This window comes from Balaenoptera borealis (genome assembly GCF_965194805.1).
Source record: "Balaenoptera borealis genome assembly, chromosome: 10".
NCBI classification, from domain to species: domain Eukaryota; kingdom Metazoa; phylum Chordata; class Mammalia; order Artiodactyla; family Balaenopteridae; genus Balaenoptera; species Balaenoptera borealis.
Genome location: NC_138874.1, coordinates 13,801,219 through 13,824,007, shown reverse-complemented (window position 1 = coordinate 13,824,007; position 22,789 = coordinate 13,801,219). Strand labels below are relative to the sequence as shown.

The 22,789-nt window shown below is 49.7% G+C and overlaps 1 protein-coding gene and 1 long non-coding RNA gene across 2 annotated transcripts; one reads left to right on the top strand and one right to left on the bottom strand.

The window, feature by feature from the left end:
* Positions 1-590: 590 nt before the first annotated feature.
* FAM89A (family with sequence similarity 89 member A) lies at positions 591-18,305 on the bottom strand. Its single transcript, XM_082407770.1, has 2 exons — positions 17,955-18,305; positions 591-1,667 (listed from the first exon to the last, which is right to left on the bottom strand). The coding sequence occupies exons 1-2, from the start codon at positions 18,225-18,227 to the stop codon at positions 1,404-1,406; spliced, it is 537 nt and encodes a 178-aa protein (XP_082263896.1). The 5' UTR covers positions 18,228-18,305; the 3' UTR covers positions 591-1,403.
* Positions 18,306-18,401: 96 nt separating this feature from the next.
* Positions 18,402-21,595, top strand: LOC309635927. Its single transcript, XR_014249112.1, has 2 exons — positions 18,402-18,706; positions 19,545-21,595. It is a non-coding gene; the product is annotated as an uncharacterized lncRNA (long non-coding RNA).
* Positions 21,596-22,789: the final 1,194 nt, after the last annotated feature.

Here is a 22,789-nt window from a genome sequence, read left to right as displayed (position 1 = left end):
TGCACCGCAACGAAGAGTAGCCCCCGCTCGCCTCAACTAGAGAAAGCCCACGCTCAGCAACGAAGACCCAGCGCAGCCAAAAATAAATAAATAAAATAAATTTTCCCCACCAAACAGTCACGCCACTTGCTGAAGGCAGTTTCCTGCCACCCCTCATTTTAACGGTGACTTTCAACATAGCAAATGAGCAGGAATGCTCTTCCTTCTCTGCATATCACCCCAATTCCTGACATGGCGTTGTGTACATAACAGGCTGTCAACATGCTGGTTCACGATGGTGAGTTTTACTTCCTCTCTCTGACTCCCAAAGAGGTGCTAATAAGCAACTACTGCACCAAAGGGAAGAAGAGAAGCACGGGGTCCAGAGTATTCAATGACTGAACAGCACTGATACCTAACTGTAAGCCGCAGTCTATTGATAAAACAACTCCAAGGATGAGCTAAGAGAGGAATAAAGCTTCTTTCAAATTCTTAATGGCAAGAAAACAAACTGCAATTTTCTTTCCGTAGTTGATCGGATTCAACGCATTCAAGTGACGAAAGTTGATGGTTCTTAATTCAGACCAAAATAATATCGATACACAACCACAGACAGTTTAGCATTTTATCCTCACTTTTAACCTACAAAGCGTAAAGTGTGCATAAAAGATTTTAATAAATACAGTAAGGCTTAAGGTGACAACCATTTTGAGTGGAAGAGTTTGCTTTCTCACATAGTAGCTGACATTCAGAATCTTTAAAACCTAAAACGTTCACCGCCTTGCCGTGAGTGATACAAAACACAGCTTGCTCCAGTGTTTTTCCCCACTTGAAGTATCTTTGTACTATCTGCCTTCCTCCCACATCTGCTGGACAAACAATGATACAAAAAATTTTGACAGGTTAAGAGAATGCAGTTCTCTTGATTGGTGTGACCTGACATGTCTACTGTTTCAGTGACAAGCTTTTACTGAGTCACCTGGACCATGAGTAATGCAGCTTACAAATAAATAAAGCTCAACCCAGTGGCTTCAGAGCTCAGGAAACAGCAGGAAAGGCTGCCAAACACACGGAGGAAGGGCAGCAGGGAAGTGTTAGCTCTCTTACACTGTAAACTGCAGGCAAACCCTACCTGTGAGAAAGCGGCCAGCTACACATGGGTCCTCTCATCTCGCACAAAATACCCGAGAAGGTCTTCTCCAGGGACCCCCTCATTACGCTCTCCGTACAAATCCTTGGCCGCGGGGCCTCAACACCAGGCTGTGAGGAGATTGCTGAACGCCTCCAGGTCACCTCAGTAGAAAGGGGCCCCCGAAACGGCCCGAGGCCCCGCGCCCAGGCAGATCTCCCTGCCTGCAAACTAAACTGGCGGCACTGGTCCCACTGGCCCGGGGACGGCCCGCAGTGGGGGCGGAGAGGGCCCTTTAGATGGACTCCAGGATCCAGTTGCCGCTGCAGAGCGGGGAGACGGGCAGTGAGGGGTCCCTCGGGGATCTTCGCTCCCTCCCGTCGTGCAGGGGGTTCTGCTCCTGGAAATACTCCTCCTCCTCATCGAAGAAGCCGTTCTCCAGGGCGTACGTGCAGTCTGGGCCGGACGCTGCCTGACACGCCCCCTTGTATTCCTGGATGGACTCGTAGAGGCTGTACAGCTGGCAGAGCAAGGACATGTCCAGCTGTCGGAGGCCAACCTTGAGGGAAGGGGCAGGCGGGTAAAAAACGAGAAGTCAGCACTGGAGTGGCATCTCAGCTGTACCCTCAGCCAGCCGTCTGCCCGCGCCAGCACCTTCTATCCACGCGGCAAACGACGCAGAGCGTCACCTGAACGCTTCGGGTTTCCAGTTTGGAGAAAACCTTAACTACGTGATGCCCACGCCTCAGACGTTACTCAACATGTCAGGGAAGGATCACACCCGCAGGGTGGCGGGGGCCCCGGCACATCCTGCAGAGCAACAGCTTTGCACATTCTGGAAGCCCCGGCTGGCTTCACTTTGGACAGCAAGATTCAAGGGTGTCATTTCCTCTTGCCACCATCAGATTCAGAGAAGACCCACGTGTGCCTGCCCTGCTACGGCCGTCTCTCCTCCCTGGGGCAACAGTCTCCTTGCCACCGCCACTGGCTCACCGGTCAGTGTCACACACTGCCCCCTGGAGCGCCCGCCCTCCAACCAGCTCCGTCTCCAGGCTCACAAGTGGTCAGACTCCCTCTCCTCTGGACAAGAGGACATCTCCTCCTGAGATGGCTGTGGGATCACTCCCCAGAGCGGCCACCGAATCAGCCTAGTAAGCCCCGGGACCGCTACAGATTCTCCTGGGAACTATTTTCACAAGTGATGACAGAACCAAGAACATTTAAAAGTCACGTATTTGTTTACCTTCAGGTTCCTCCCTTCCCCGCGGCCCATCCCAGGGAAGAGAGCACAGTCAGGGACAGGTGATGCGTTGTTTCCAACAATCCCAAAGGGAGAAGGGTTAATTCACCTAGAAATGCAGCCTGGACCAGCGCATCTACACTTTCCTGTGCATGAGAACCACTTGGGGATCTTGCTAAGCCTGCAGATTCTGACTCAGGCCCCAGGCCTGAGGCCACTGGTGACGGGGACACCGAGCAGAGCAGCTGGGTGGCAAACCTCACGGAGTCTCGAGGGGAGACACTCTAAACAAGACGCCACAAGACCTGCCTTCTGCTTCTCGGCCCTTGAGCAAGTCATTTATCATCTCTATGCCTTGCTTGATGACAAAATGGAATACTTTCTCTTAATCTATTGGGAGGATCAAATGAAATATCAACCATTTAAATAAACAGGAATCAAATGCCTCCTGTGTATCAAGCTCTAGGCTAAAGCAGTCACGATGCACGGGGAAGAGTACACAGAAAAACACAGAGAGTGTCAGAGGAATTAGTCTTTATAATTACCCAGCAGGGAGATTTTCTACACAAGGGAAGCTAGGGCCCAGTAAGGAGCGGTCACCTGGTGACAAGATTGGGTGATAAATTCCTGGTCACTCTTCACACCGTCAACCACTCCCAATCACCAGCCCTCCCTCCAGTATAGCCGAACAGACCACAGAAACGGAGCCGCTCGCACCGCCTTTGCATATTAGCCAAGACGTTCACAGGAAGACCCAGACAGAGAGGCAGGTCCTGTTCTTTCTGGAGCGTTTCCCATTATTCTAGAACTCCTTCCACCTAGAACTCCTAAAGAAGCTGTTCCCAGGAAGAGACCTCGCCACAAGCCGGGGGCGTGGCCTCCAGGCCCAGCTCCGGCACTTCCCATGGCTTTGTTGAGGCCCTTGCCCTCAACCTGTCAATAAATGGAGGCTTTGGGCCAGATAATCTGCAGCTACGCAAACACTGGGCTCTGTGTCCTAAACCACCGCTCCTTAGTCCTCAACGAATGGCGAGCGCCTGGGAGAATTCGTTTCCTAAAGGACAGACATGCCCCAAGGCATCCTACTCTCCAAAGCACACCTTGAACAGGGAAGGCAAACCAAGAGGTGACCGGGCGGCCACAATGTCCCACTGTCGGGACAAGACACCATCACTATTCCTAATGTGTGTGTGTGTGTGTGTGTGTGTGCGTGTGTGCGCGTGCGCCTGAGTGCGCACACATGTACGTGTGTATGTCGGAAGAGTGGGTCCCTGACATTTGTGTTTTTAAAATTACGCAGATGATCCTGAAGTCCAGTTCTAGTGAAGAACCAGGGTTCTTGACGGGAGTGTCCGTCTGCCTCTCCTGGGCCACGTGTAGGGACTGTCCTGGGCGTCCGGAACCGCAGGCCGGCAGGGGGCGCGGCGGCGCATCCGGGGCGCGGCGCCGCATCCAGGGTGCGGCGCCGCATCCGGGGCGCGGCTTGGCCCCGGGCGCCCGCCCGCCGGCCCGGATCCAAGCTGTGACAGCACCGCAGACCAAGTGTTCAGCTCCTGAAAAGAGCGGCAGCTGCTGCCACCCTTGTTTCCCTCTTCGCTGTTCTTTTCCACTCTGCTGGCCTGCAGGGTTTCAGCTTGGAAAGGAATGGCAGGGACCTCGGCGCTCTGGCCGGGGCAGCGCCCGCGTGCCGCCTCGCTCCTCCGCCCCCTGAGCCCTGATCCCGAGCGGGAGTCCCCGGCCCGGAGTGTGGGCGGCGGCGCCGGGGCGGTCACACCGGATGCACGCTCTCCCCGCCAGCCTGCTTTGTGGGAAGCAGTGGTAACTGCAGACTCTCAAGGAGGAAAGGCCCTCCCACGTCTTACTTCAAACCCCAACAAAGAGGACCTTGCAAACCAGTTCGTTCATTTCAAACCGACGTAATTATTCTTCATACCAAGTCAAACTCTGCGAGCCCTTTGATGCTAGGTGTCGCCGCTGCACATACAAATTGAGTTACTCTCTTTCTTCACCACCTTTTAAATCTTTGAGGATAATCTCTTTCCACCACCTTCACCCCCTAAACCACTTGCCTTCTCCGAGCTAATATCCTCAGTCCCTCCACTATTCGTGATGACTCTCTGTTCTATTAATCATCTAGTTCTTTCCTCTGGACTTTCCAAGCCTCCTCCACGGTATCCGGATCTGAATACAACAACCAAGCCACAACGTTCAGACTTGGCAAATTCACATGGCCCCAACCTTCTCTAGGATTTTATACAGGGAACATAAACTTTAATAAAGGAAGTCACGCCTTCCACAGAGTACCACCAATATTTGCACTGAAAGTCGCGGTAGACATTCATCCGGAATCCTGGAGATGCTTCCACTGGGTCACTCTGATACCAGTAGGGTTGCGGGAATCCCAAAACTGTAAGGGAAAAAGACAGAAGTAGCAGGGAGTGACATGCGACTGGCCCAGGTCTGTCACCCTGCTGGGCCACTGGAATGCAGGGGGCACAGGTGAATGCAGAAAACTAGGCTCTACAACCCCTGACAGGCTGCAGAGGCCCCGACTTCCCACGATGCCGTGCCACCCCCGAAGCGAGGTTCCAGGCTATTCTCTTTAGGTGCCGAGGTTCTCCAAGGCATTCCCAGGCCTACGTGGGAGACACACTAGGCTGGGAGTCGGATCATGACCTGGACCTTTCTGCACCGCGGCAGCCAGTGACTCACAAAGCTGCCTTGTCATCGGGCAGAAAGCTGGCCTAGAAACCAAGTCTGACCAGCCTAGGAATACAGCGCAGCCCTGTACATGCCTGTTACACAAGCCAACAGATGCCAAGCGTTTGGACTAACTGAACAGGATTACAGGGATTTAAAAGCAACACACGTGCACGCACACGCCCACACCCCACCCAGCTTCTCGGGACCTCCTTCTTTGGGTGCTAGATTCCACTTCCTCTGATTCACCAGCAATCCCCCAGATTAGCTAGGAGGACATGGGCTAAGTAGACAGGAAGCTAGGGACAACCGAGCTTCCTAGCCAGGACCCCTCTCCCCCAGCTGTGCTTGTTTAAACGTTTGCACTTGAACTTTCTAGACGTAAATTGAAAACCCCTAGGCAGCATGCCCTAATCTGGTCTGAAACTATGCTCCCCTGCGCCTCACGCACTGTTCAGGTTGAGGCCCCTTCACCCCGAGTGTCCCCTGGCCGTCTCCAGCTACATCTGTTGAAGCCCAGCTCCAGGGTCTCCTCCACTCTTCAGACCTGGATGGGCTCAGCCACCCGTGCTCCTCGCTTTCCCTTGCCTTCTCTGCCTGTCTCATGGCATTTATCACTCTCTACCTTATGCTACGGGTACACACACGGTCTTCCTTCTCCTACTGTAGGAGGAGCCCAGGAGGCAGGGACCCATCTCCCCTTTGGGTCCCTCAGCACCCAGCGCAGAACCTTGCAGAGGAAACTCGGATACTGGTTGCCTGAGGGAAAGCGCCTCGCTGTGGGGACCTCGATGCCCTCCCAGAGGACGCTTGGCAGCGTCCTGGCAGTGGGTCGCACTAGGATCTGCAAGCCCCTAGCTCCAAACCAAGGTCCCCCCGAGGAAAGCCACAGACCACGTGGTTCTCGCCACGTCATCAAAAAAGCACTCACCTCTTGCCTGACAGGAGAAGGCACAAAACCAAGATTCCTTCCTGAGCGCTCAATACAGAGCCAGCCATCTGCAGCTGGAAGACAAACTCATGACAGGCCAGAAAGCAGGCTCTCAACACTGACGCCAAGAGAACTCAACTGCAATTATGTTTTAGGACATGATGAAATCACCCATGAACAAGAACTTCTCATTCTTCCAGAAGAAAGTGAGGCGGGGGGGTGGGGGGGCAGGCTAGGCAGGGGAACATGCCCTCAGCAAGCCCACTAACCCTCGCCACTGTCCACACCCTGCAAGCAGAAGCCTGTCACCTTACTGACGTGTTCCCACGTGCCCCTAAAGGACAGCTGCTCTCCTGATTCACAGCTGGATTCAGAAAATGCAGCTCTTATTTGAAAGCGCAGTTGAAAAATTCAGACAGGCTCGTTGTAGAAAAACACAGAATTCTAAGACCCTGCAATTTGCAGCCCCTTGTTCTAGACCTCTGAGACAATTCAGAATAAGCCACTCGCTTCCATCTCTTTAAACCGCTAGCATGATTCCGTCCTCTCTGTTCAGGCTTCCTGCCTCCTTCCTGAACTCTTCCCACGAGCAGAGCTCCCTGCACGTGGCCTGCTGCACACACAGGTGGCTCACCAATCCGCAACATCTCCAACGACGGGGCCGGACAATCCTGAACCACCCTCGCTCGCGACAGTTTCAAGAGTTCACGGTGGGCTGGCCCCATGGATACACCTCAGACAGGGTGGTGGTTCCCAGCTGGGTCTGGGGTCACCCAGCCTCTGGATATCTTTGGAGGGTGGTGTTGAGGAGGAAGTTCTTCCTGACTTTCAGATTGTAATAGAAACATTACCATTAGGGTACAAGGCCTAGAAGATGAAAGAAGACTTTCATGGGAGATTTATGTTGATTGAAAACAAAGCATCATGAAAAATTTTAAGATTTTCTCAGAAGTAAAAAATACATTTAAGAAAAACAGTCTGTTTTATTTAAGTAACTAAAAACAAAATTTGGGGTAATTCACCGGTGCAACTTCTTCCCAAACACAGCAGTGAGTAGAAAACAAGACAAACATACAAGGAAATGGCCTTATTTGTGCCCAGCTCCGTATAGGAGCCTGGGCCCAGGGGCGGGGGAAGCAGATCTGGTGCCAGCATGGGCAATGAGCTCTCTCCCCTGCCAATCCACTATCTCCTATCGCTGTGATTCCTCAGCCTAAGATGAAAAACACCCCACCTCACGTGGGGCGAGGGATGTATGGATCCAAAGTTAAGCTGTAGCATCAGGAACTACAGTACAGGGGGCCCCAAAATACGGGGACAGATGCAGAAAAAGTCTGTCGGGTGAAAGTTCAGTTCGGAACATAATGGATGATAGAAACTTGACTTAAGAAATTATGTTATAGCCATACAATAAAAACCAGATAGTCATTTAAAAGACAGAGCAGCTCTCGAAGTACTAGATTAGGACACTGACCAACACACACCATTAGGCACGGAAGTTCAAGGTACAGAATAGTATGTTTAGTAGGATCTCACTTTATACATCTATGTACACACATGTGCAAGCTTTTGACTAGAAGAGAAAATTTCCGTTAGCAGAATTTACTTCTGGAAAGTGGGGCTGGATGTTCACAGCCTTCTGTACTGCTTAATTTTTTTTTCCAACAAGCATGTTACTCCTAATTTTAAAAACTAGTAATAATAGGGCTGCATGCTTGTAAAACCTTTCTGGAGGACTCACTGGCAATGTCTATCAAAAGCCTTAAAACATCACATAACTTTTTTTTTTTTTTTTTTTTTTTTTGGCTGCGTTGGGTCTTCGTTGCTGCGCGCGGTCTTTTCTCTAGTTGCGGCGAGCGGGGGCTACTCTTGGTTGTGGTGCGCAGGCTTCTCATTGCGGTGTCTTCTCTTGTTACGGAGCACGAGCTCTAGGCGCGCGGGCTTCAGTAGTTGTGGCACGTAGGCTCAGTAGTTGTGGCTCGTGGGCTCTAGAGCGCAGGCTCAGTAGTTGTGGCGCACGGTCTTAGTTGCTCCACGGCACGTGGAATCTTCCCGGACCAGGGCTCGAACCCGTGTCCCCCACATTGGCAGGCGGATTCTTAACCACTGCGCCACCAGGGAAGTCCCTCACGTAACTTTTAACCAGCTAACCAGTTCATTCCTGGGGACCGTGGAGTAGAAAATCTCAGCTGTACACAAATAGGTAATCCTCATCCTTGTTCTGTGAGGTAGGTGTGGATTCTGTTACGATGAGGAAACTGAAGCCCTGAAAGATGTAGGCCCTTCACTAACAGCAGGGGGCTGCAAGCAGGTGGTAGGACCCCAGCGTCCATGCCAGACCATCAGCTTGCCCTGCCTGCACAGACAACACTGGGAGATGCCGCCACGTCAGCTGCAGCACAGCAAGCTGCTGAGATCACAAGTGCCTTCTATTTGGGGCTTTTCTGAATTTTCCTGATTTTCTACTGTGAATATGTATTCATTCATAACAAGAGAATTTTTAAAGTTATCTTCTGAAAACGTAATGAATGAGTAAGCATATCCAATGAACAGCTTGTAAATTTATTTCGGACAAGACTTGGTAAATGCCCCCGGTTTAATGAGAGTGTCTAGTATGCATCCACAGGACTGGAATGCAATAAAGCAGTGACTAAGGGATCATAACCTGATTTCTGAATAAAGGACGTGTTGACAGAAGGACGCTGACCTGCATACTGTTTAGAAAAGGAAAGCCAAAGAGAACAGCTTCACTGGTGTTGATCTAATAGAGAAAAAGCTATGAACTCAGCAGCCGGAGCTGGAGAGAGCTGCCCCTGCAGGACCCCGAGCTTCCCGGCATGCTGTGATTCTGGGCTCCCTAAGCAGGCTTCCATCCGTCCCACGGCTCCTCCCCAGGGGGACGCACATCAGTCAGCCTCGTCTCCTGTTAACGCTGCAGCCCCACTGAGCTGAGGACCGCCTCGGAAGAGCCCTGGTGACTCAGAGACAGCAAACAGACCAGGTGCGTGGCCTCGCCAGGGATTAAGCCAGACCCAAAGCTCGGTCCACCTCTACACTTTCCCATAAACTCCTCGACCAGGAAGGGCAGTTTGAGTGGAGTTTTCTGCTTACACCGGAAGGCATCTGCACTGATGGATGGAGCCCATTCTGCAACTCAGCAGTTCTCATGAAGAGATTCTTGCTCATCTCTAACCTAAAGTAATGACAGTACCAGTGAAGCCCATTTCTTCTCATTGTGTCCTAGGTAAAGATGAAGAAAAGCGATCATCCATTGTCTTTAAGAAACGTCCTTGTACATTCCTTAACTCTCCCGATTACAAAAATAAAATATTCTAACTATTAAAAAGTCAACGGCTCATAATTATACAAAGAGTCTTCCGTAATTTCATGTTCTAAAGCAGCAATCTTCAAATGTTTTGGTCTTGGGACCCCTTTATACTCTTAAAATTATTGAGGGTCCCCAAGATCTCTTCTTTATGTGGGTTATACCTATCAATAGTTACCTTATTGGAAATTGAAACTGAGAAACTTTAATATTAATCCATTCAAAAACGCTATACCCATTGTTAATATAAATAACATTTTTATAAATGAGATTTTGTAAATCTTTTTAATCTCTGGCTTATCTGCTCCGTACGTGATCCTTGTAACATGCTTTTTTTGGTTGAAATAAACCTGGCCTCACACAGATATGTAATTGGGAAAAAGAGGAGTATTTTAATCACCTTTCAGGTAATTGTGGCTATTCTTCTTTGACACTATCATTAAGGTGGCTCCAGTGTGGAATTTGAAACTATGCCAATGAGCTTTTCATACTGTTTCATTAAAACCCACCAGTCTCGCACTCTGAATGGATCTTTTAACCACGTGTCAAGCGTTGGTTGTGTGAAAAATGTGGAAAAATGATTCACTGAATTATTTAGCTCCTCGAAATATTGATACATTTTCTTAGGTACTATTTTGGAAAATCACATTTGTCAAGGTGACCACCACATAATTACGGACCCCTGAAAGGATTTGGGAACCCCAAGATGTCCTCAGACCATAATTTAAGAACCACTGTTCTTAACATATCCACTTGTAGCTGTTTAGCATGTGTCCCTCAAGACACCATGCATACACAAATGTATACATGTGCTGTTTTGTAACTTACTTTTCCATACCTTGAACACCTATGTTTATTTACTTAGTTACCACATTCTTTTCAACAACTATTCAGTATTCTATCACTGTTATATATTATTATTATAGAATACTACTATATATCACTGCAAAAGATATTCTTGTACAAGTACTGTTATTCCCTTGTGTGACTATTTCTGTAAGTTAAATTTATGAAAATGAAATTTCAGGGGAGAAGGCAGAGAAGGGGAATGGGATGCCTTCCTTCCAATCCTTCCCCAATCCTGGGGCCACAAACAGCAGACCATTCATCAAGGATCTGTGTCCAAGGCCTGAAAGTTCATTACTCAAGATGATGAACGCAAACATGTATGCAGTTGATGCTAAAAATCAGGTGGGACTAGAGGAAAAAACACGACTTACTAATGACACGTTGGAACTCAACACACATTTGAGGGTTAGCTTGAATTTTGTCATTTTCTTGAATGATATCCAACTAATTGAAATTGCCTCTCTGCAAGAGCAGATGCAGTTAAGGAAGACCATCTGAAGCTAAAAATCAGAAAACCAAGTTCTTGGACAATATACAGAAAACTTCATGTCAGCATCTAGTGTTTTCTAGACAACTGACATAAAAAGCAAGAGAACGTGGTTGGTGTCTGTTCTGTTTTACGGTGCTTACGGTGCCCGAACCCACACCATCACTATGATCATTCTCTTCAATCTTTGCTAATCTTTTAGGTAAAACATGATACCTTATTGTTTTAATTTGCATATCTGTGGTTACAAGGGATTTTAAACACCTTGCCGGTTCTCTTTACCTGCATGAACTTGGCTATTTTACTGCCAATCCTAAGTACAGCTGACAACCTAAGAATACACCAAACACCCTCCTTCCAAGTTTCTAGCCTCCATGTGTATTTTGGTAACCTTCCTTAGCCCCGCCTCCCCAGGCTGGGACAGGCCTGGCATCCCACAGACGTTACCCCTCCCCTAGAGAGCGCCGATCAGAGGACACACACCCCCTCCACTTCTCCAGTCAAGGACAGCACCTCCCTCCCCGAATACTTGAAGACAGGATTCTCTGACCTGCAAAACGAGGCCAGCCCATGGCTCTTTAGGGCCAATCAAGGAAGTGAACAGAGAGCACTCATAAAAACTGAGAAGGCCACCTCTCTTAACGAATTTCTGTAGATCCACAAGGAAGGCTAAGGGTTTGTCTCTTGGGGGAGAATGAACATCTCTGTTATGTCTGTGGGGGAATGAGCCACAGGAAAGAAGGAGCAGCCTTTGTGAGCCCTGCCTACTTATCACTTGGAAACATCTGGAGAACGTGGGCAAGGAGTGAGATGAACAGGAGGCCAGGGCTCTGGAGAATAGCACTGGGCAAGAGGGGGCAAATATCTGACCTGGCCAGTCTCAGGGCTGGTTTCCTGCTCAGGGACTCTGTGATCTGTCCGTAAGGTTTCTTACCCAGTATTGTGAAAAATTTAGCTTCTCAAATTGGGTTCTGAAGTCCCTGTAGTGTTGAGGCAGGCAATGCAGGAGCAAAACTGCACAGCTTCTGACTGCTGCTGGGTGGGAGAAGCTGCCTGAGGGCCGTGGTCCTCTTCCTGAGCCCTCTCTGAACACCCTTGCCCGCGTGGCCTCGAAGATCTCCAGCAACGTCAGGCCCGGGCCCAGAGCGGGGAACGCTGATGGCCTGCAGGGTGCAGAAAGGCCTGGGCACTGGCTCTGTAAACGAAGAGGTACCCAAAGTGCCAACAACTGGGGCACTTTTAGAGCCACACTTAACAGATGAATGCCTTTAACCAAAAGGGGGAGAAAAAGCAGAAGGGCAGCGCTATTCGTGAGAGACTTATGAGTCAGGAAAAATGTGAATTTATAGTCTCTACAGGGAGGTAAAGTAATAGATAAAAGTTGAAAGTGGTATGAAAAAATCTTTCAATCCTTTACATCTTCAAATCTTAAGACTATAAGTATAATCTCACTTAGAGATAACCTTGAAAGGGAATGAAACCAGGCCAATGACGCCATAGACACAAGTCTGCTTTCACACGCACGAACTATCATATAGACTTTTAGCTTTTGCTTTTATTGGGTGGATACTGGGATGAGACAGGTATTACACATGGTAAGAATGGCCTAAAATCTTTAAGAACTACTGTAGACAGCCAAATTTCTGATGAACAAAGTCCAAGAATAGCAAACTTACACCCTTCTTCCTTTTCTGCTCCCAGTCTTTTGCGTTAAGTGGTTCTGCAACAAGCAGGTATAGCTGTGCAAGGGTCCTCAGGGGCACTAAGCACACTGCATTAGGGAGGACCTGCCCCCGTGCCCACGTTATTCTATGACAGAGCAAACGTCTTCTACAGGCACCATAATGACCCATAAAAACATGAGGGGAAAAGAATTATACTACTATTGCCAAACGGATCCTTTACGGCATTTAATCTCATTTTCCCAATAAGGGACCTGTAGCCTAAAATAATGAAGAGGCTTGCCCAACTTATAGCACATAATTTAATAACAGGTTTCAAGCTCTTGATGCCCGGCTCATGAGCTTCCCAGCTCTCAAAGAGCTTGTTAAAAATGCAGATTCTGCCTCTCCCCCATTCTGATTCTGTTGGTATAGGAAGGGGCCCAGGAATCTGCATTTTTAGCAAGCACCACAGGGGACTCTGGGGCTGCTGGTCCATTTGAGGAACACCAAGATAAGCCATACTGGTGAGAAGACCAGTGGAAACACAAAGACAATACTAAAGGCCAGCGGCCATCCCCAGTCACCTCTGACCAAGGTCAATCAAGAATGCTACATTGGGAGCTAATGCGCTTATTCCAGATGGCATTTCACAGGCCTGGTTCGAGATTGGACCTCCAACCAGAAACCCATTTAAAAACTCAAACCTCCTGAGACCCTAGTTTCATGTGTAGGATGAGGACTGAACTCTGCGGGGATTTGGACTATTCAGGCTCATGCCTGTCTCCTAGAATATAGTTCACTGGACAAGCTCGTTAGGCCTTTAGCTGTTGTCTCAACTGAAGTGCGGGAAAGATAAGTGTTGCTGCTCTCAGGAATCAAATCCTTTTTCTCAGATCAAATTCTTCACCCAAACCATTGCAGTTCTGGAACTCGAAAGTTCTGTGCAGGTGACTTCCTCCCACTCACGCACAAGTGGGTGGCCAAAGCAACTGTTGGACACTTTGAAGAAAAAAAGAAAAAAATGAGGCAAAGAGTCTTCAAAGCTACTAGAACGTGCTGCTGGTTTGAGGACCGGAACCCAAGAAGACACGGACCCCATGTCTCTGAGGAGAGACACGGCCATCTCCCAGCCCCACGGCTGAGGCTCTCGTTGTGTCTCTCCGCTTCCATGGGACGTTTTTGAGGACCTAAGCTTGACGGGTTAACCCCACAGGGCTGCTGGCCAGTGGTCTCTGAAGAACCCTGCAAGGAAAGGTGTGTGCCAGGTCCCTGGGGACCCTGAGAGTCACCTGTGTCCTTCAACCACACGCAAGGATTTGAAACGCCAACCAAGATCTTCTGAGCCAAGCTAGCCTGTCAGCGTGGCAGATGAAAATCTTTTAAACTATGGGGCCCTTGAGGGCAAAGTATTCTTATCCAGAAAAAGATCTGCGGTAGACATCTAGTATTTTGGCTGTCCAACAGCTGCCCCCTGCTCCATTTCTGCAAATTGTTCTTTCTTTGAGGGATGCCCAGCCCCGAACCCCATCCACATGGTCATACCATCTTAGTAAAATACCATCCTGTCCTCGGTCACCGATAGCTGGCCCTGGCTGGCCAGACCCCGCCAAGCTGGACCCACTGGCATCCTTTCACACAGTATTTTCAAAGTGGCAGTAAGAAGCGTGGCTAAGGGACTTCCCTGGTGGCGCAGTGGATAAGACTCCGCACTCCCAGCGCAGGGGGCCCGGGTCCGATCCCTGGACGGAGAACTAGATTCCAGCATGCATGCCACAACTAAGAGTTTGCATGCCACAACTAAGGAGTCCATGTGCCACAACTAAGGAGCCGGCGAGCCGCAACTAAGGAGCCCTGTATCTGCAACTAAGACCCGGCGCAACCAAATAAATAAATAAATAAATATTTTGAAACAAAGAAGCATGGCTGAAACTGGGAGTGTGGACACTGTTGGCAACCACATTCCAAAATGTAGGGGAAAATTTTTTTTACATAAAAACGAGGGGAAAGAAGAATACAGTGGCTTTCCTGGGTTCCCCATCAACCCTGGTTCTAGTCTGTCTCTGTACACACGCAGCCCTACAAGGTTCTCCTTTTGCAAGAGTTGGTTCAAACTGAGTCTCTATTACTAATACAGAGTCTTCAGACATGAAAAAATGACCAGTGGTCTAAACTACAGCAATCATATTGCTGCAAAGAGGTCCACCTCTACCAGATGTTATAAGCTCCTTAACACCTAGATAATTCCTATTCACCTCTGTATCCTCCACAACACTTTATAACTAGCAGACACCTGGTCAACATCTGTTGAATATGATCCAAAAATATTCTCTGATGTTGGAAAACAAACAAACAAACAACAACCTCAGCTTCTTGTTTTAAAGGACTTTTTCAGGTCTAAACAGCAATAAGCATCTGTGTGACCCTCGCGGCTCTCCAAATGAGCTCGCTAGGGGAGGGGAAGGGAACTCACAGGAGCACAGAATTTCAGAGTTACCCTGTTACGAGGACAGGAAACCAGCACCCTCAGAGCAGAGCAGGGCGTCGCCAGTCATGGGACAGAACCTCTGCCCACACGGGCGCCCCTGGACACCAGCTTCCCCAGGTTCTGCCCTCACCGTCCATCCATCAGTTATCTCCAGGCCAGACTCTGCCAGTCTCCAGCTCCACATTCTGAAATGTTTAACATACTCTTTCCGCTGATGTAATGGCAAACCACCTTTCCCCATAAGCAGCCACTCCGCCTGACTCCCCTAGTGCTGTGATGAACCCCACTTTCCCAATGATGGATTATCAAGGTTATGACTGCCGTATAATCGCACACTATGGAGTGAGAGAAGACATTATAGTATACATTGACCTAGAAAGTATTTGTAATATGTGCCCACCAAAAGCAGTAAAATGCAATGATTAAACAGGGTCTTGGAGCCGGACACATATGGTTGAGTTTGTCCCCCTTAGGTGAGTCACTTAAATTCTGAGTCATATTTTTAAAAATAGAGACTTTCAGTACCTATCTTGTGGAGAAGTTATAAAATTCAAATAAGACGATGTAAGGAAAGCACTTACATCGTGCCTATCGAGAGATATACCCAGATATTAACAGTGATTATCTCCAGGTGCTAGGACTGTAATTTTTCATTGTTTTGCTTAGCTGCACTTTCCATTAAAACACTTAAGTCATCTCTGGTCCCTCAGCATCACTATCCCTGACTCCTAACATTGTATCAGCAATTCCTGCAGATTCTGCTTCAGAGAAGTAGCTCCCATTTGATTCTTGTTTCCCATTCCCGGGTCCCCATGCTGCCGGAAGCTCTCACCTGCCCCGACCATACCTCTAGCATCTGCCAGGCCCAGCTCTCCCTCCTCAGCACCCTGCTATCACATTAACGCTTCAAAGCCAGCTCTCCTGCTTAACCCGTGCCTTTGCTACCTGAGGCTTTCCGCAACGCACCTTGCCCCGGCCCCCGGGCCCTCGCAGCTGCAATGTCCACTCCTGCGCTATTCCAATGGGAGCGCCCTTCGGGCCGGCTGTGCTGCTAGTCTCCTATCACCCTCTCTCTTCTTAAAATGCAGCCACCTTCTGAGGCCTTCCGCACTACTGCTGCTGGAAGCTGGCCCTCTTTCTGTGCTGGCACAGGACTGTTTCAAAAGGAACTAATTTCATTCTGCCAGGACTTCTAGTTAGGTCCCTTGACACAGATCTGACCTCAGGCCTTCAGAGTCAATAGATCAACACAAACTACTAGGCAGGTAATTCAGGCACGAACTCTCCATTCTGATCTTGCAAGGCCCCCCAGTGGGAACCTCAGTTTGAGGTGACCACTCAGACCCCACTGCCCTAGGTTAGTAAATCTCAAAAAGCCAAAAAACCAGAGTACTTCAAAAGACCTTGTGACATTTCTTGGAAGGGACCTGTCAAGGCCTGTAGCCATATTTTGTCTTTATCTCAGCTAAATATCAGACAGACTTAAGATGGCTGTTTATTTTCCTTGTGCTTCAGATAGTTAGGCTTTGAGAGAGCTCTGGTCCAAGGCATAATGAGAAGGCTGTGCCTATACTTCAGTTGCACCAGGAGGGACCTAGAAAAACACTTTCGGGAAGGGCATGTTTACTCCCACTTGGGAGTATGTGAGACTCCAAGGCACTTTTACAAAGCAGAGAGAGCTTCACAACAGGAAAAAACCTCTCTGAGGTTTTCCTGTCTCTGTTCTGGTAACTTAACCAGAATGGGTCTTCCTATTTCACCCCCGTATTTATGCTGCATCCAAGTTCAGGCTGTAAACATACTCGGTGTAGATTTATCTAATTAAAACACAGCTTACCAGTTGTGCAATGCTGGTGTCGATTAATGTTTATTAATAAATTTAAAACAGTTGGCTTGGAATTTAAGTCATTCTGTAAGAAGCTTAGAAAAATCTTTTTGGAGAGAACTGGAAATCACTTCAGTGGCAGCCACAGAGTGGGAAGACGATATCTAACTGATTAAAAGGTGTTAAGGCTGTTTTTCTAGATTTAATTCTTAGTTTGCAGAACAGATATGCTCCTGAAAAAACGCATAAATTGAATTTTTCTAAACAATATCTTAATGCACTCGATGCATATTTAAAGGATTCCTATTATAAATTTTTTGGCAATTTTATTCTTGGGGAAAAAGCAGTTTTCATATATCAGATTTCCTTAATAAAGTATTTACCTGTGCCAGGAGAGGGGGAAAACCTGCACTAGGTAAAAGGAATGGGCAAATTCTAAAAAGAGAGAGGGTGGCCAGGGGAAGGTGCTCAGGGGCCCTGCAGGAGGGTTAGAGGGAGGAAGTTTTTCTGTTCTCTTCTAGGCTGGCCTAAGCCTGGAGAAGGCTGGAGAAAGGCTCCCTGCCACCCAAATCCCTGCCCTTGAGCTGCTTCTGGCGTCACCCTAAGTCGTGCGTCCTGGTCCACAAACACCTAACATACTTCCCAACGACTGCGAAAAACCAAGCCCCATTGTTTGGAGCCCGGACACAACCTGAAGAACCTGCACGGGCTTCACCCAGACGGCGAGGATGCCACCGCCCCACTCCTCTCCAGCGCGCTCGGGGTGTCGGCGCACCGCGCGGACACGGTCAGGGCGAGCGGCGGTTTTCACGGCCATCTGTGGGCCGGAGCCGCTCCGCCGTAATCCAATTCTGCACGCGGCGCCTCGGGCGCGGGGGAGGGGCGAGGGCTGTTCCCATCTGCCGTCTACACTCGCAAGGACAAAAAGCTGTTCCTCTTCAGCGCAGGAAAACACAATCGCACACAGCTCTCAACCCCTCGCGTGCACCGATGGCCGCTCCCCGACCCGGGAGGTCTGCCGCCCTCTGGGGAGGGGTGACCAGCCGCCCCCGGCCCTAGGCCAAGCGCTAGCCCCACGCCGCGCCTCCCGGGTCTCTAAGCCAGCTGGGGCCGGACTAGGGGAGCCCGGTCTCCAAAAAGCTGCCTTTTGAGAGGGGTACCCTCCCAGCGCGAAGGTCCAGTCGCGGGCACAGAGCGGACAGTGTCCCTCTTTCGGCGCCGGCGCTTGGGGCAAAAGAGCCGGAGACGGGCGGGTGTCGCGGGGACTTCCGGCGAACTTTCCCGGGACGGCGAGCTGGCAGGGGAAGGACCCCCCGCCCCAGCCCGCGGACCTCCCTTACCATCTCCTTGCGCAGCAGGGCCAGCGCGGCGTCCAGATTGGGAGGCTTGGCGGGCAGCGCCGCGGCCCGCGCCCCGCCGCCGCCAGCGCCCCCGCGGCTCAGCTCGTCCTGGATGCGCGACTTCTGCGCGTACAGCCGCTCCAGGTGCCTCCAGCCCCCCGACGCGCCGCCGCCCGACGCCGAGTGCAGCAGCCCGCTCAGGCTCTTGGGCAGCGGGGGCAGCCCGTCCACCCGCAGCCCGCGCACCGAGCCGGCTGCCCCGGGCCCGCTCATCCCGCTCGGCCAGACCGCTAGCCCGCAAGTCCTCCTCCGCCGCCGCCGCCGCCGCCGCCTGGGGCCCAGGCTCCCCGGCCCGCCCCCTTCCCGGCGGCGCCCCGCCCACTTCCCCTCCCCGCCGCGCTGCCCCCGCCCCCTCGCCCCGCCCCTCCCCGCGTCCCCGCCCCTCCCCGCGTCCCCGCCCCACGCCCTCGCCCCCTTGGCGCCCCACCTCCCGGGCTCTCCTACGGCCCCGCCCACTTAGCACCCACCCGACCCCCAGCGCTTCGGCGCTCACCCCCGCGTCCCAGTTCACCGTGGACCCCTACCCCGTACCCCCCGCGCCCACCCCCACCGCTGCGCCCATCCCCGGCGCAACCTTGTGCACCTCCCGAGACTCCCGCCTCACCCCCGCGCCCTCCTCGCGCGATCGAGCCCTACCCGGGCTGCCCCACTCCCGGCGAGGTGGGCTCCGCCACCAGCCCCCAAAGCTGCTTGTCAGTACTGATGGGGGAGGGTCACCTCAGACGCCACCCGAAGAGGCGGGCTAGTGCGGGGAGTCGGGGTACAGAGGCTCCCCCTCGGGCCGGGCAGGACGTCGGGGAGGTTTGGCCGTGCTGGTGATCCCGCCGGCCGTCACCGTCCCCGGAAGCCAGGATCCACCTGGCGGCGTCCGCGCTGACCGAGGGGGGAGCAGGCGGGGCTCTGGAGTCACTAGTTCACTCCACGGCGCGCTGGCCTGCTCAGTAAATGGCAACGTCCAGCCGTGCCGACAGCAGCCAAGAAGAGCTCCAGGTCCACTTTGGGAACTTCAAAATGCGAACGAACACGTCTTTCAGCCTGGCTGTGAACGCGAGGGTCGTTCTAAACGGAAATAGCAGAGTGGAGAACGGGATTATCGCTCAGAAACTATTCATCAACTCTGAGGCGAAAATAAACACGATTCACACCTCAGAGAGGGAGAGAAAAGAGAGAGAGAAGCAGGCTCTACCCTTTGGAGGAAGAATAAAAATGACAGATGTTATAACCAGATTAGAGACAGAAAAGGTAAAAACAGAAGTTAGGGACCGATTTGCAGGGACAACCTCATTGCAGATTAAAAACTACTGCAGTATATAGAGAGTGGATAAATGTAATGCGCATTGATCGTTGGTTTTCATTATAAAAGGGACTTAATTGTTCTAAATGCATTCAATAGGATCACAGTTATAAAGTGTTCTGAGCGCTTCAGGCATTCAACATAAAAGAGCCCTGCACTTTTGGGGGGGGTTTTCCCCTTTAATCTACCACCCCCCTTAAAGCCCTCTCCAGAATCAATGTTTGTAACATTGGCAGATATTCTCGCTGGACCCTTGCGACTGGGTGAGAGCAACATGGAGAAGCCCCAGTGCAAGCAGGGTGATTCAAGGGTATCAGGAAAGCTTCCCACCCTACCCAGTGCCCAGAATTTTCCTCCTCATCACCGTGCCTCACCTTCCACTAATTGCCTAGTTACATTTCCGGATTTCAGGGATTCATTCATTCGCCTATTTAAACAGTGGGTGTCTGGGAGAGTTACAGATTTGCTGGTGCCAGGACTAAGGGAGAGGAAGAGATGGGACATTTGATCTTTGGTTCACACCCTGGCATGAATTCCTTTAATTTGGGGTGTCAGGTTGCTGTCTGTCCTGCAGTAGCTAGCAGAAGTCACTGAAGTGAGGTGTTTGGAGGTTCGGTTATGTGATGGTACAATAAGAAAAGAAATAATTTCAAAGTATCTGGGCACTGAACTCATTTGAAAGCACGTACTTGAGAGAATTACGGATGGCAAGAAGGAAAGAGGCTTGGGGCCAGCGGGATAGCAGCATGAGATCCCTGATGCCAGGACGAGAGAGACAGTTTACATGATGCAAACCCTACAATATTAAAGGCAGTTTCTGTGTTCAGGTATATACTCAACGAGATGAACACATTGAAATTGTCCCCTTTATATCAACAAACAACATCCAGTGTGAATAGTAGAAATTTCTACAGAATTTCTGTGGTACTGATTAAGACTTTATTTGTATAAACCCAAAACATAATTAGGCAAGAACCCACCAAATATTTTGACACCCATGGGGCATGTCAGATAGTACCTGCTTATTCAAATGCAAATATAAGATACCTTTTAAGGTTCATGCTTATATCAGGAATGAAGTAATTTTTTAAAACTTCTGAAAATATGTGTTTTTGCTTTAATTCAAGTCTGAAACACCAGCATTCTGACCTCAAACCAGAATGAACCCCAGCCATCTCCTATGCAGCTAAATCAGTCTTTTTTTTTTTTTTTTCCTCTTTTGTTTTGTTTGTTCACAGGCTCTTGGAAGTCAGAAAATACAGACTTTTTTTTTTTTTTTTGTCACACCGCGCAGCATGTGGGCTCTCAGTTCCCTGACCAGGGATCGAACCCACAACACCCGCATTGGAATGCGCAGAGTCTTAACCACTGGACCACCAGGGAAGTCCCAGAAAATACAGACTTTTAATTCAGTGCTCTAGCTGTTAACCCACACCTCTTCTTAGACTTTTCTGTAGGTCTAGGTCCAGGACCTGGGCCTGGGAGCACTGACCTCACATCTGCTGACACTCAGTGGATCTCAGCTTTGTTTCCCAGCCTTTTCAGCCAGGAGCTCAGAGTGAACTTTCAAAGACTCACCAAGAGGCATTCTCATCTCCCTCCCGCCTGTCCTTCCACTAATCCAGCCACTTCTTCATCCCAACTCTAATCCCTACCCACTTGGTGTGTGCTTTCTGGAACATCACAGAGTCCTTTTGTGCTTTTTTATAATTCTAAAAGTTTAATAACTTAGGTTGTGGATAGAACAGAAGGGACCTGAAAAAAACATTAAAATTTCGATTGAGCTTTCTTTTTAGAGCTGATGACCTTAAATTCTGCTAACCAGAGAGAAATTTGTCTTCTTGTCCGTGGTAAACATTTTTCACTTGTGTCAAGACCTAAAATTAGAATACTTTGAGAGCAATTGTGCAATGTATTTAGCCTCGATTTTAGCAAATGTATTCATTTCAAGATGTAATTTCTTATGTTTCTGTCATTTCTAAAACAAGTTATAAATTAAAAAGTGTACACAAAGCCTTTCAAAGATCTTTACATGCAACTGTGTAGACACTAAGTGGAACTAAGAACTTAGCATGTAATCACAGATTCTTCTTCTTCCTTTTTTTTACCCCCAGGAGAAGGAAGGATTTATTACTTGCAGCAAGTAAGGAGAGCACTGCAGATCTTTCCCAAAGCATCGTCTCCGTGGAGTCTTTCATATAGTTTTTATATATGAGAAAACTATATGAAAGAATCTTGTAACCTCAACAATATTTTGTTGAGTCAGGGACAAGGGCAAGGCTTTTTTTTTTTTTTTTTCTATTTTTGGCTGTGTTGGGTCTTCGTTTCTGTACGAGGGCTTTCTCTAGTTGCGGCAAGTGGGGGCCACTCTTCATCGCGGTGCGCGGGCCTCTCACTATCGCGGCCTCTCTTGTTGCGGAGCACAGGCTCCAGACGCGCAGGCTCAGTAGTTGTGGCTCACGGGCCTAGTTGCTCCGCGGCATGTGGGATCTTCCCAGACCAGGGCTCAAACCCGTGTCCCTGCATTGGCAGGCAGATTCTCAACCACTGCGCCACCAGGGAAGCCCCTAGGGGCAAGGCTTTTTGTAGCTGCCATAGCACCTGACACAATGCTAGGCACCTAGGGGTATTAAAAAAAATTTTTTAAAGAATGTATCATTAGATGTAACTTGTTGAGTACCTACTGTGTGTAAACCACAGTGCTAAGCTCTGTGATGAACATAAAGATGGGTGAGGTTCACTCCATGACTTCAAGTCATTTACAGTCTATCAGGGGAGATGACATTGTCATAGAAGTAGAAAGCAAACACTGGCAGTCCCAGCAGGGAAAGATTCTTCGTGGGGATTCAGAAAACGTATACCAGGAGCGTGTTCATTTAAATTGGGCTTGAAGGGTAAGTAGACTTTCGGTAAGTGAAGACAGACCAGGGAGGGATGGGAAGAGTCCTAGTTGGTTAGAAGGTGGGTTACATTTGGGAGACAAAGGGCAGAGAGGTGAGAACCATGGCTCTGACCTTAGACCAGGGAGGGTTTCAGAATGCACGCTCAGAAGTTTGGACTCTGTTTCTTAGGCAGGGGAAGCTATTGAGCATTTTAAAGCAACACAGCCTGAGCCTTAGAAGATCATTCTGGCACTTGCATATCCATCAGGTTGCAGGTGGAAGCAGAGGTTAGAGGCAGGGAGAGTAGTTGAGAGGCGAATGCATCTTTGAATTGAGAGGAAATGAAGGCCTGAATTAGGTGGCGGAAAGCAAAGGATAGGAAACCGAAAACTAGCACTTGATAGATTTCGCATATATTTTTCTCATTTGACCTACACAACCTCTGGGAGGTGAGTATTAGAGTTCCATCTGACGAATGAGGAATAAGGTAGCTGACTTGCCTAGGTTTTGCTCATCTCATAAATGATGGGACCTTGCCAAAGGCCACTGTCTTCTTACCGGGGAGATGCCAGAGGCAGAATCCGAGGTGCTGTTTGGGT

Excerpts from the sequence above, each read along its gene's own strand:
- FAM89A (XM_082407770.1), bottom strand. The coding sequence starts at position 18,227 with ATGAGCGGGCCCGGGGCAGCCGGCTCGGTGCGCGGGCTGCGGGTGGAC. Across the intron at positions 1,668-17,954 it reads CCCTGCTGCGCAAGGAGATG|GTTGGCCTCCGACAGCTGGA; the intron begins GTAAGGGAGGTC and ends CCTTCCCTCAAG.